General features: G+C 41.1%; 1 protein-coding gene across 19 annotated transcripts in view; it reads right to left on the reverse strand.

Annotated features, from left to right (window-relative positions):
- The window catches only part of BIN1 (bridging integrator 1), a 90,124-nt gene extending 87,567 nt beyond the window's left edge, over positions 1-2,557 (reverse strand). For 13 of the 19 annotated variants that reach the window (XM_063161837.1, XM_063161834.1, XM_063161831.1 and 10 more), the window contains exon 1: positions 2,376-2,557. In XM_063161837.1, coding sequence (XP_063017907.1) covers positions 2,376-2,459 — 84 coding nt within the window. In that variant the 5' untranslated portion in view covers positions 2,460-2,557. The remainder of the gene's footprint in view (positions 1-2,375) is intronic. The other 6 variants (XM_063161839.1, XM_063161843.1, XM_063161838.1 and 3 more) reach the window with 3 other exon arrangements.
- Positions 2,558-13,715: the final 11,158 nt, after the last annotated feature.

The following is a 13,715-nucleotide window of genomic DNA, read 5'->3' on the forward strand; positions in this document are numbered from 1 at the left end:
GAATATCTTACATAGTTTACATAATAGGCATCTCAGAAGGGAAAAAAGGATGTGTGCAGTGTTTCAATGTGAATTCTGCACTGAACAAAAAGACATCATTCTTTGCTTAGCACAAGGCTGAAATTCACCAGGAAGAAAACTGCTGAGGTCAAAGCCTCAGGGCTCACGTTGAGAGGGAAATATTCTCAAGGGAAGAACTTTTTTATCCTTGATTCAAATGAAAATACAATATGGAAAAGGAACAGTCAGCTGTTTAAGCCTCAAAAAGGAAGAGTTCAACCCTAGCCAAAATATATTCACAAAAAATCTAACACATATTTAAGTTGTTAGCAGATCCACCTCTGCACATCTCTGCTTACCGTTTTTTAAATTATTTAACACCTGGTCCTTATCTCCTGACCCACGGTTCACCCTTCCTGCTAAACACAGTATCTCAGTTTATAACTAAATACCACAAGTGTAGAGTGTCATAACCACTGGTGCTTCCACATCACTTCAATTTCAGCTGTATCTCTCCTCAGAACCTGAAAGTGAACACTGACATATATTCCTCACTGAAAGTCTGTCCTTCATGGGTAAAATACTGAATGCTTCACAAAAGAAGAATTGCTACAGAGAATCCTGTAGCAGTATGAAGAGGCAAGTCAGATGATGAAGCTAGCAATGCCATTTTTTTCTTTTTTTGAGAGCCCAGAGATTTAAGTTGTACTGTTTGCATCAGGGTAACAACAACTGAATGGTCTAAAATTTGTATTAGCAAGTGCTTTGGGCTTGTTTTCCTTTTCTCCTTAAAGCCAAACAAGCCGTGCTTTTCTCTTCCCAAAGAAACAAACAACTGCTTTCAGATCGTGCAAATCACCTGCAATAACCAGTTAACTCTCGATTATTATTGCCATTCCCAGTCCCCAAACACCACCAGGGAGCGAGCAAGGAAGTGAGCTAGATCAACAGCGGACAGGAATTTGTGGAAAATCCTCCCTAGAAAAAGAACCTGTGTGTGTTTGATAAGAGACAGGGCAGGGCTTGGCAGAACAAGCTTGGTTCCAAGCTGCACCACTAAATATAACAACTCCATCAGCAGGCCCAGGAGCTCTACACCTACCCTAATGTTAACTACAAATATGGTTGCCATCTGGTGGCTAACACTGAATGAAGTTTAGCATCTGTGATGAGTTCAAGGTGGACCAGATTCCCTGGAACAACAGTAGGATAAAGAAAACCACAGATGTGGCCATCTCATTCTTGTGTTCAGAGTGAAGCCAGGACCTTGTTGCTGCAGTTCCATACTGGATCTGGCAGTCATTGGGGAATTTTACAAGCAGTCAGACAAGTTCAAGGGATGCTCCTCGTCTCAGCAAGCGAGCTAAAAGTAGTGGATGCAGCATAGGGAAACATTAAATAAAAGTGGTTTGGGCTGCCATTCTGACCCAGCAGCGTTTTTGAGCAGGGTCAGAGATTGGTACAAGGCTCAGGCCAGCACCGCGTTTAATCCAAGCCCTCCTAGATTAAATCTAGCTGCTAAAGATAACTCGCAGGGAACACGAGCAGCAGTGGGCAGATCTGCTCGCCCGCCCTCCCTCCGAGATGCACCAGTCCTTATTCAGTCAATGTCATCTCACAGCAAACCACTGAAAACCAAGACGAGCGTGCCCGCAGTAAAAGCAGCTGATCAATGTCCCTGCGTAAAACGCCCGATAATCCCTGCCCAGAGCAGGCAGCTGGCATCAGATGCGGCATGCCAGAAAGATGAACAGGAAAAGTATCCATTGCATATTCCTGGCACCTTCTGCCGGCACAGGGGTGGGCGGAGAGCAGCGAAAGGGCTCCCGGGATTCAAAAATCCCCCCCTCCCTGAGCAGATCGGCACAATCTTTAGAGGCCGTGTGGCTGAACCACCATTCCAAAACGAGCAGCTCAAGGTCAGCACAGCGAGCAGCGATGGTGCTGGAGATAAGGGGCGAGTGTCCGTCTGTCTCCCTTCCCTCACCATCTTTGGTGTTACGCATTTAGCGCTATGGCAAAGCACGGCACCGCTCCGAAAACGCTGCATAAGCACACCCTAAATGCCACAAGGAGAGGTCTCCTCCTGGTGAAACAAAAAGCATCCGCGGATCCCGCCCGGGCGAGCGGCGCTCCCGCTCCGGCCGGAGCCGATGCCATGTTTGCGGCGAGCCCGCAGCGCTCCCGCGGGGGCACCCGGCATCCCCGGGATGCACCGGGAACCCGGCTCCGCAGGCAGGGAACGCAGCTGCCATGCCCTCGCAGGGACCCACTGCCAGACACATCCCTGCTCCGGGCAGGGCTGTCACCATCCCCGGTGCCCGCGGCCCCCGCGCCCAGCCCCGCATCCCGGGGATGCCCCCCTTCCCCGCTACCTTCTCCTGCGCCCGGGTCAGCTTCTTCTGCACGTTGCTGGCGATTTTCCCGGCCGTGACCCCCTTGCTGCCCAGCTCGGCCATCTTGCCTGCTCTTTTTAACGGGCTGCGAGCGGCGGACCGGCAGGAAGGGGGGGAAAACCCGGCGGGCAGGCGATGGCCCCGGCCGTCACCGCCGCGCCGCCCGCCCGCCGCCTTTTAAAGGGACAGCGCCGCCTCACAGGGACACGCGCGGGGCCGGTTCGGCACGGATCGCCCCCGCACTGACTGCTCCGGGTCCGCACCGCTGCCCGGCCCACGGGAAGGCAGCAGGGTGGGAAAGTCCGGGAAGCATCGCAAGGGATTCACATTAGATACTAAAATGAGTTTGCTGGCATCTTTCATCCCGCAGCAAAACGCCACTCTTGTTTTAAGAGATTTGTGCCACTAATTGTTATCACTGATTGTCCAAATTCATATGACAAAGGCACTTTCCAAATGACTCCTGGATATTCACAAGCACAAAGAGAAATTTAATTCCTTAGGTCAGGGCACCTGGAAATTAATCAAACCCCCGATTTTAAAAGGTGACATGAAGTTTCAGAAGATTCCATCCTTTAATCATGGAATTATTAAGGTTGGGAAAGACCTCTCATAATTGAGTCCAACCATTACCCCAGCATCACTGTGTTCACCACTAAACCATACCCCAAGTGTAACATTCCCCCACTCTTTGAACACTTCCAGGGATGGTGATTTCACCACATCCCTGGGCAGCACATTTCAATGCCTGATCATCCTTTCAGTGAAGAAATTTTTCCCACTATCCAATCTAAAGCACCAACAGCACATCCTGAGGCCATTTCTGCTAGTTCTGTCACTTGTTACCAGGGGAAAGAGAACAACATCCACCTTGCTACAATCTTTTTTTCAGGCGAGCACAGAGTGATGGTGTTGCAGTTGAGACAGCCACAATACACAGAGTGTCACCATCCAATTTCAGAAAGCTTCAAGCCATACAGAGTAACGCCATACAGAGTAACACCATACCTCATCAGAAGGCTCCAAGCATCTGCCCTTCTTACTCTTTAGCCCCACCTTTTAAATTCTTCATCCTACATGCTTTACACCTGTGTGCCCTCTGGTCCCTTTGGTGGTTGGGCAGTGGCCCTGGGCACTCCATGGCTCATTGCTGTCAGTGCTGCTCTCCTGCTGCTCACAGCTGTGCCCATTGAGGATGAGGCTCGGCCTCACTCCCAATCACCACAAACTGTGTACCCACATGATGAGGTCTCCCTTGAGACTCCTTTCCTCCAGGCTGAATCCTCCCAGCCCCCTCAGCTGTTTCTCATGGCACTTGTGCTCCAGACCTTCCACCAGCCTTGTTACGCTGCTGTGGATACCCTTCAGCACCTCTGTGTCTTTCCTGAATTGCACAGCCAGGAAAATGAGCACAGGATTTGGGGTGTGGCCTCACCAGTGTCAGGTACAGGGAGGTGATCACTGCCCTGGGCCTGGTGCCACACTGATGCCATTTCTGATGCCATTAGCCACGATGCCATTTCTGATTCCATTTCTGATGCCATTAGCCACGATGCCATTGGCCTTCCTGGCCACCTGGCTTTGGTTTTGCTTTGCTAGGTCTGCTGGGCAAATACCTTTTGTGAAACTTTATCCCTTTACACGTCAGGACAGAGTTCTGCTTCCTGGAACACAGGAAGCCACCTCAGTGCTGTTATTCACATCCTAATCCTCGGCCCCCAGGCTTCCCTCAGTACCACACACCAGGGCTTGGGTGAGTGGTGGGGAAGCTTCCTTCCTTCCTTCCTATCCTGCTCCTGCACACTCATCCCAGCTCTTTGTGGTGCTTGGGACTATGTGCACTCAGTACCCAGTACACTACCAACCAATCCAGTGCTCTGCAGAAAATTGAGATACATAACAAACTTGCATTTACCTTTAAGATGGGAACACCTATTTTAATTCAACAATGGGACCAAAACCTCTGTATGTCCCCAGAGCATTTCACACAGTCATTATTTTTCCAGATGAAGACTGTTATCTCCAGTTTCACACACAGGGAATAGTGTAGCACACACTACTGCAATGTAAAGCAACAGATAAATGTTGAAGATGATAACTTAAGACAGCTAAACCAGGTCTTCCAAAATATATATCATTTATTGTTTTCCATTTCTGCTTCAGTACTATTTCTGTTCATTCAGATCAGAAAATAAAAATAAAACCAATTAAAATAAAAACAATTGTCTTGTCAGAGCCCTTAGAAACTGTGAGTAGAGAAACTGTCAACACCTCTTTGTAAGGCTTCATGAGACAGTGCCTCTGCATTTCTTGCCTGTTTTGACAATGGCTTTTTTAATGACAAAACTTTCATTTAGAATCTAGTTTAAATCTATGGTATACTTCAAATATGTTAGTAGACATACTATTCCTATTTAATAAAATACTAGGATATGTGTTCCAGTTGTGCATAAGAAAAGTGCAGTGACACTGGACATAGTGTGTGACTACCCATGATGCCAATCTGTATTGCAAACTGCAAATTTATTCAATTCCTTCCTGGTTTTATATCTAGTATTCATCTATCTGCATGATTAGCATTTAGTATTAATTTAGTACTCATTTTCTATAGTACTTGTCCCAAATGCATCTGATTTCTTCCATAATTTCAGCCTTACTAGTTATTTTCACATTACCTTTCTTCTTGGGTATCATCCATAATTTTTCTCTCACCCCCACCTCCCCTGCCTTAGCTGAGTTTTTAAGGTTGAAAGATGCACATGTGTTTAAACATTTGTAACATCACGTTTAAAAGAGCAGATGTTTCAGGGTCAGAACACATTCCTCTCTGCCCTACCTCATATATTTGCTTCTCCTGCTTAGGCTTTTCTTCAGTGGAACTGGTTTTGAGGAGATTTTTGTCTGATTACGTCCTTTCAAGTGAAAAGCAAATTAGCTGAGAAGAGAGTCCACAGCAAACATCAGACAACCGTGGAACAAAAGCAGCCAGACACACACACGTTCACCACAATGAAAAATGATGACAAACTGTGTACACTTTAAAAGCTGGGATTAACAGCAAGTATCCACCTCTCAGCATGAGTCATTTCCCAGTTATTTCTGTACTTGATTGGATCAGCACCAAAGCTGCAAAGCATTTGCTGGGCTCCAGGTGTGTTGCAAAAGGTACTCCCCTGGCATGACCCACATACTATGAGTGGCCATGCCCCTGAGTGACCATGTAAGCCATTTCAGCCAGGTCACATATGCAGGAGGTGAGCAAGAAAGGCTTCAGGCTCATATCTATCCACCATTGTTCTGATCTCAAGCTTACTGTGTTTTACAAGGCTATAAATGTAAATAAATTCAATTGGACTGCAGTGCAATTATGTAGTTACAAACATACAGGCTGGTAACTTAATGCTTTTATATATGTTTATGCTTTGTGTCATTGTGTGACAGAGATATCAAGCCTTTTGGAAGCCATTAGTGACAGATTCTGCACAATTGGAGTTAATATAAATCAAACTTAATGCTTATGAGTATCATCTGAGATTAAGTTCAATATGTGCATATTTGTCTAATCTATTCTAACACTGGACCCAGAACACTTCATTTTGCCCAACTGTAACCAGCTAAACATATTTAATTTCAGCTGAGTCACCTTGGCTCCTTTTATAGTCAAAAGAGAGAAATCTGTATCTCAAAGCTGAGGAAAGGTAACCAGAAAGGTCTCCCCTCCCCCTGAGCCACAGAGGGAGATTGGCTGGATAGCTCAAATAGCTGAAGCTGAGAAAGCCAGATGGGTTATGAAACCCACCTGTAGTCCATCTCCCTGGTGACAGCATGACTCACTGCCACAGTTCAGAGGGAAGAAGCAAATCTGTCAGACACCCCAGCACAAACAGGCATATCTAACATGTACATAGCCACCACTGCCTTTTTATGGCTCTCTTAATTGATTAATGCTCTAGTCAATAATAACTGTGTTAGGCCTCAGCCCCACAAGTGCATTTCACTTCTTAGTTGTCTCATTAAAGGGAGATGAACTGTTCACCTGTTTACAATTAAACATATGCTTAAATGCTCACTGGCTTGGAGTCTATTATTTTGCAGCTTAGGTACAATTTATTCCCTTCATTGCACAAATTGTTGTTCCAGCTATTTTTTTCATTATTATCAGTATTCCTGTTTTGCCAGTTTTGTCCATCTGGGAGCAGGATGTTTTCTTCATGATTAGAAGAGTGATTGCAAAGAGTGATTTCAGCAATGTATCCATTAACTGATTTTTTATTTTTCCTGACTTGAACCTTTAAATTCTAGTTCGTGTGTTTAAAAGTACAAGCTATGATAATCAAAATCTTCCCTGCTACTGATGGCAAAATCTTTCATTTTAATAAAATAATTTAAATAAAATAATTGTAAAATAACAGAAGTTGTTTCTACTATTCATGGAACTAGAAGTATATTTTCTCTGTTCCAATTACACAGAAGATTAAAAGCCAGTTAAATTGATTTTTGTTTCTTTTCAGCAAGGAGTTCTGATTTTCAGTGTATAATTACAGTTTTTAGAAAATATTTAGTAGAGTTCAATTAATTAAATATTTATGGAAATATTAATACATCAGTATTGGATTCTATATTTGCAGTAAACTATTTGAAGAACTCTAAAGCCCTTTACCCCAAGTACTCATATGATGCAAAATGGGTCTATTTCAATCACGATTTGTTGCAGCATTCAAAGCTGAAGTTTGGGTATTAAACAATACCTGGTTGTTTGGATCTGTAGCTCTGTTCTGACCCTGCTGTAGCCCTGCAGGCCAGTTGGCCTCACTCCCTCCAGCACCACTCTCTGCCTTCAGTGATGTCAGCTGCAGGACTAATTTAAGACAGTAAATCCAACATCTTGAAAACAACAAATTGCACTAAATATATTATGTAACAAAATCCAATCAAGTTCTAACTCCAACCCTGCCCACCTTTTTCTTTCCATTGCAGATCATGCATTCTTCTGGGACAGCATTCCAGAGGAGTTTGCAAAGGTGACTTCTGTCTTTTTTTTTAACCTGATAACATTGTCAGGGATAATTTGGTTATCAATTTCACCATTATCTAGTTTGTCTTAGAATTCCTTCCTGACTGACTATAATCTCTTGCAAACTCTCCCTTTGTTCTCCCACAGGAAGGTGCAGGGAAGAATCAGGAAGTTTCTGCCATAAAAATAATAGATAAGAACTTGCTGATTACATGTTCTCTCCTTTAAAACAAGTGCAACGTGAAAGAACTTTGATTTAAAAATAGTGTCCGAAGGTGTTCCCTCCCACACCCCTCAGACACAATTCCTGTTGAATCTCTCCATTATCTTTTGTGAGAATCAGATGATACCAAATTTACTCTTCTCATACTCTAAACACACAAAATAAACCAACAAAAAAACCCCTAATCCTGTGGCACTGGGAAGGCTCCAAAGCTGAGAGCTTTGCCTGTCTAGCCCAGACTCTCCTGTTCAGAAACACGGAGAGGCAGGAAATAAAATGGCATTAAAACTTTGTCTCATGTCTCACTCATGTCTCCTGTGGTTGCAAGCTTGCTTGAATTTTAGGGAATTACTGGGTGTTCATGATGTGCCTTACTGGAACCTCTAAATTTTGGCAGATTTTTCAAAATTCAGAGTGCATTTCTTTTCCATCCACATACCTGTTTTAGTGCTTGATACACATGCATGTAATTATTTTTTTCTCTTCCTGAGTGGATTTAGCCATTACAAAGTGATCTTTGGCCCTGCATTTGTGACAGATTAGCCACACTTCACTATCAAATGAAGTGAGTAAAGAATGGCAAAGGTCTGTAAGCTTTGCACTAATGTATATCCAAGAAGCTTGTCAAAAATTCTGTGTACCCTATTGTGCAGGAAAAGAAGGGATTTAGCAAATATGAAATAATTTTGGTTTTACTTTTTCATTATCATCAGTCAGCAAGGAACAGGCAAGTGAATCATGCACTTCCTTTGGAAAATATTCTGAGAATTCTGGAAGCCTTCAACTATTTATTAAAATATCTTAAAAAATCAGAAATAATTATATACTCAAATGGACTCAGTTTATACACAGTTTATCCCCATCTATAGCTACAGTAGAACACATGGGCCAAGTGGTGGAATCACACAAAGGATCTCATATCAACAGCACAAACTGTCACTGAAGTATTTGACATTTTCTATCAAACACACATCCACAAGTTCCACACTTGTGATAACCATGCCAGGTGGATTATGTAATGCTAACAGTTGTCCCAGTTGCAATGTCTTCCTCCTTGCTTCCCTTTACCAAGAGCCTCGTTTTATTTCCTTGGCAACGAAATAGAATGACTTATTCACTGCACATTACTTACAAGAGCCATCTCTCCTTCAACTACTGCAAGTTTGCTATCAATACAAATCTTTGCAGTTTTTAAAATTATCCAACTCTTTGCTTTTGAGGTCTGGGATTTGATTTTCCCTAAAATAAGGATGGTGGCTTTCCAGTCTGGGCAAATCCTCTTTTCTCCACATATCTAATAAAACATTGGATACAATTTATTCATACAATCTATTCTATTTAATAATTACTGACATTTATAATAATGTTTTCCTAGACGTGGATCAGAAGAAAATACAACACAGAAAAATGTAAAAAAAAAATCATTCTTACCTGTAACAACTCAGCCATTTCCAGAGCTCTATCAAGCGTGTAAAAAGGCTTTCATAAAGATTCAGCAAAAAACAGTGAAGGCCTCAAATAGTTAGAATTAGTTAGAATTTATATATTTCTCTTCCCAAATTATGTGACATTTTAATGTATCATTCAGTGCTGTGACATCTTCAAGTTTCCCTGCCAAGTTTAGCAGAGAACATTCACAGTCCTAAAGGAAGCAAGCATCCTCTACAGTTTAATGAGTCAAAGCCATGTGTATACAGATATCAGGGTCATCAGCATGTAGAAGAATAAACATAAATTTCAAGCTAAATTTCTGCTTTGTTTCCATACTGTATTTTGAAACAAGGCAACATTACCAAATAAATGAACCAAATGTAGTAAATTGTGAAAAATTTTCTTAACATGTCACTCACTGCACAAGTGATGGAAATACATGTTATTTCTACTATCTTACTCTGAAAGACAAGGCACAAGTCTGGAAATGTTGCACATCTGAGCATTTTTACTAGAGATTTTTTAATACAGGATGTTCCCTCAAAATCCCACCTTTTGGAATCACATGAATGGGTGTTCAGACAGGAGAAAAAGTAATGATCTGAATCACAAAAACTGTAAACCAAAGAAGGGCAGGGGGAATTAAACCACCATTTTAACATTTTCAAATATTTTAAAGAATTCACAGCCTTGAGTCACAAGGTAAGGAAAGACAAAACGTGACACTTCTCTCTTGGACATGGAGGTAAATTTATTATAGATATTGCTGAAGTATGCTGCTTGTAAAACAAGTTTCCAGAAACTGGTAGCAAATAGAAAGCCAAAAGGCAACTATTAACAGAGAGCAGTATTTTTGGTCTACATAACAGCAGTGAGCTACATCACAACAAAACAAAGCAAACTGCCTGGATAGGAATAATCTTGCACAGCATTATCCCCTGGCTGTATGTGTGCTGTCACATCTTCTGAGATCGTAGCCAACCAAACAAACAAAAATATCCCTTTCTAGCATGCCAACATGATCCAGATTTACCAACTCTTGCACAGCAAACATTTAGAAAGGCAAGCAAGCCTACATTCCCTAGACAGGGCAACAAACATGTACAAATCCATTTGCAGATCCTACCAACACTGCACCAACTCATAGCCTCAAAAGGGTGTGGTGATCCTGGGAACCACACAGTTCTTTCCTGCTGAAATTACACATTTCCATTCTATTTAGAAAGCTTTTCTATATCAGGAAGAACAAGAAGGTTTGACCTTGCCATTAATGAAATGTTTCCTAGAGATATTTAATTAATTCTCCTATCCTATCCTATCCTATCCTATCCTATCCTATCCTATCCTATCCTATCCTATCCTATCCTATCCTATCCTATCCTATCCTATCCTATCCCATCCCATCCCATCCCATCCCATCCCATCCCATCCCATCCCATCCCATCCCATCCATTATCACAGCAAACAAGTCTTCATCTTCTTATATAATTATCAGAATATGTAAATGGAAATACACACAATTAGTGCTTTATACTGTACAGGATGGAACAGTGCCCCACACAGGTTTTGATAAAGGTAATCTGATCAGTTATGATCTTTTTATAAAAAAATATTTTACAGATTCCTGTTTGTTTATATGTAATATTAGAGGCAGTTCTGTAGACACTAGTCCCACATTAATTATCTTGCAATTAGAGGTTGCTGTTCATCTCACAGGAATGTCCAGCTGACCACAAAAACTTTATTGACTCACTGCTGTCTTTGATGCATTTCTCTTGGCCCCTTGGTTACAATCACTAGTCACTAAAAACACCAATCACAATCACAAAAACCAGCCAAAGAAAGTATCTTCTAGCTAGCAGTTCTTACTCATTTATAAGTTGCCATCCTCTTAAAAAATACTTCAATAAATATTAAAGCATGACAAGCCTTCCTTGTTTTAGTTCTTCTTTACTGATCCTGAGAAATAAATAATGGATTCTCATTGCTCCCTGGTGCTGACACTAAACACCCCTCTTTCCAGTCAAATTGTTCAACATTAAACTTCCAAACTTTAGATGTCGAGTGCATGATGATAACCAATAAAGAGAATGCCTCCATTTGTTGCCTAAAGACATCTAAAAATAATGAGCTCTTTTCTCCTCTCTTTTTTCTTATCACTGTGCAGTTACATAATAGTCATAGAAGTAAAGCAAAGGCCTAGGAAGATTTTCTCCTCTGAGAAGTAGCCAGCTCAGTGGAAAAGCCTGAGGACCTTGACCTAACCAAGCATCTGGGAATGTAAGGTTATTCCCCATCCACTATATGTTTTTCTGTAATTTAATTCATTTTAATTTTACATGAATCGCACAACTGATATTTCATCACTTCTCATGGCAGAAAATCATTAGTAGCTCACTGTTTTCTGTTCCAGTAGAAAAAAGACAATGTGCTAATGGTAATTATTTTCTAGCCAAATAACAGCATAAATTTCATTTGGTCTTGTCTCTAGTATTGTGCGGTGGAATGCCAACATCAAAAATAATACTGAAAGTACTTAATACCAAATTACCCATCAACACAATTGCAGTAATTACAATCAGTACTCTTGCATTCCAATGTGACCCAGAATCATGACAGATTAAAACATTAATCTCTACCTATGCATTTGCCAGTGAAGCTTTGTCAGTTGAGATGACCCAGTCCCACAAGATGCAGAAAGAGGAATTCAAAACAATGGAACTGTTCAGAGTGGGCCTAAAATTCACAGTCTTGAAAACATACAAACATTATAGACATCTGCTCTGATGCTGAATTAGATTTTTCTGCCTCAATTTAATCTGACATAACCAGCGGATGGAGAAGTGTAGCCACTCCCTGCAGAGGTGATGATTGATCTCTGCATCACAGGAGGAGTTAGAAAGCTTTGCCAGCTGAGATTTATGTCTCAGAAATCTGCAAAGTTGGGATGTTTTTTAACCATTTTAAAAATACAATGTAGGATAGAGGTGAGACAAATGGCTGCCCACACTTCCTGGAGCTGATTTCTATTTATATTGCAAAACTAAGCTGACTAGCAACCAGTGAATGATTACTGCTTGGATGAATTTGGTGCCTTCATTCTTTGTGGAAAGAAATGCATGTTATTTCATACAACCTCCTCTGAAAATAACAGGTGTTCGGTAAAGTTATCATGATTGCTATGCATTTATTATTTATGAATTTGTGACCATAAGAGAAGCATCGATCAATGTGATAGTCCTTAGGAAAATTAGAAATACTGACGGCCTTTTCAGTGGTATCTTCTTAAATTAAGATGTTTAGCCAAATCCCTCCAGATATGTGTAACTGATTCCCTGCATACCTTTCTGATTCTCTAATCCACTAGACTTAATTCTTCTTTTCACATTTGGGATGAGACTGCCTCTGCATTATTTGGGAATCTTCAAGCAAATTCAAGTGTTCACCCCTGTCTGCATAAAGGAGACAAAGAGCTTCAGGAGTTGAGCTGCTGAAAGTGAGAAAGGCTTGTCCAAATATTTCTTATCCCATTCTTAGCTGTGGTGGCAAACATTCTCTTGCAGCCGTTTATCCCTTAGACATTTCTTCCCAGAATCCCTGACTGCAGCCTTCCTTTTGTCTGAGTAAAGTGGGCTGCTTCAGTGAGTTTACACTTCAGTGAGTTTACACTTCAATGTAATTGTTTCCCAACTAGATAAACATTTGACAGCAAACACAGAGTTTCAAACATTGCCAAGATTGCTACAACACCCTCTAAACGGTGTCAGATGATCTCCTGTTTGCTGCAATGTTTACTGCAGGAGTGTCTGAAACACACAAATATCCCCCTCAACTGCTTCCTGTCTCCTTCACTCTTATCTCACCTCGGCTGTGATCTCTTCAGAGTAGGAACTGGCTTTATTTTGAATTTTGCATGATAACAGGTAGAGTGTCAAAGCTCAATGATTAACAAACTGTTAAAGACAAATCTCAGCAGGAGCCATACAGGATTGCAAAGGCTGGATTTTCTCTAACAAAACATTTCCCATATGAAACTTTGGACATGCTCTACTTTTTCCCACGTGCAAATTCCCATTTTGAGCAAGGATATACAAAAGATGAACAGAAATTGAGACTGTTTACATGTACAGGGGCAAAGAGACTTTGTGAAACAAGTGTAACCAAACTCTTGTATCTTTAAGAAGCCATAATAACCATATATATTATATATTTATTATATATTTATATTTTTTCTTATTTTTTCCCATAGATATATAATCCCAGACTTTCACCAAGGAATACTATAAAGGCAGCACCACCTAGTGGTACCAAAACCACAGTGTAGTATTTTCAGTGGTTTCCTGAAAATCCTTTTGGAAACACGCGGGAAATTCAGCTGACATTATTTTTGAAATACCCAAATGACATTTACATGTTTTGGTCTTTTTTTTTTCCATCAAGAACATGAATAAATATTTGCAAGCTCATAGCATACATACATACATACATACATATATATATATATATATATATACTTGTTTTCTGTTGTAAGTACCCTTTGGAAAGGAAGAAGGGAAGTAAACAGGTGCATTAATCACAGTAGACAAAATATTTTTCTTTATACACACACACACACAAATATATATATATATATATTAATACTTATAAATGA

The sequence above is a fragment of the Melospiza melodia genome, chromosome 8 (assembly GCF_035770615.1).
Source record: "Melospiza melodia melodia isolate bMelMel2 chromosome 8, bMelMel2.pri, whole genome shotgun sequence".
Classification (NCBI taxonomy): domain Eukaryota; kingdom Metazoa; phylum Chordata; class Aves; order Passeriformes; family Passerellidae; genus Melospiza; species Melospiza melodia.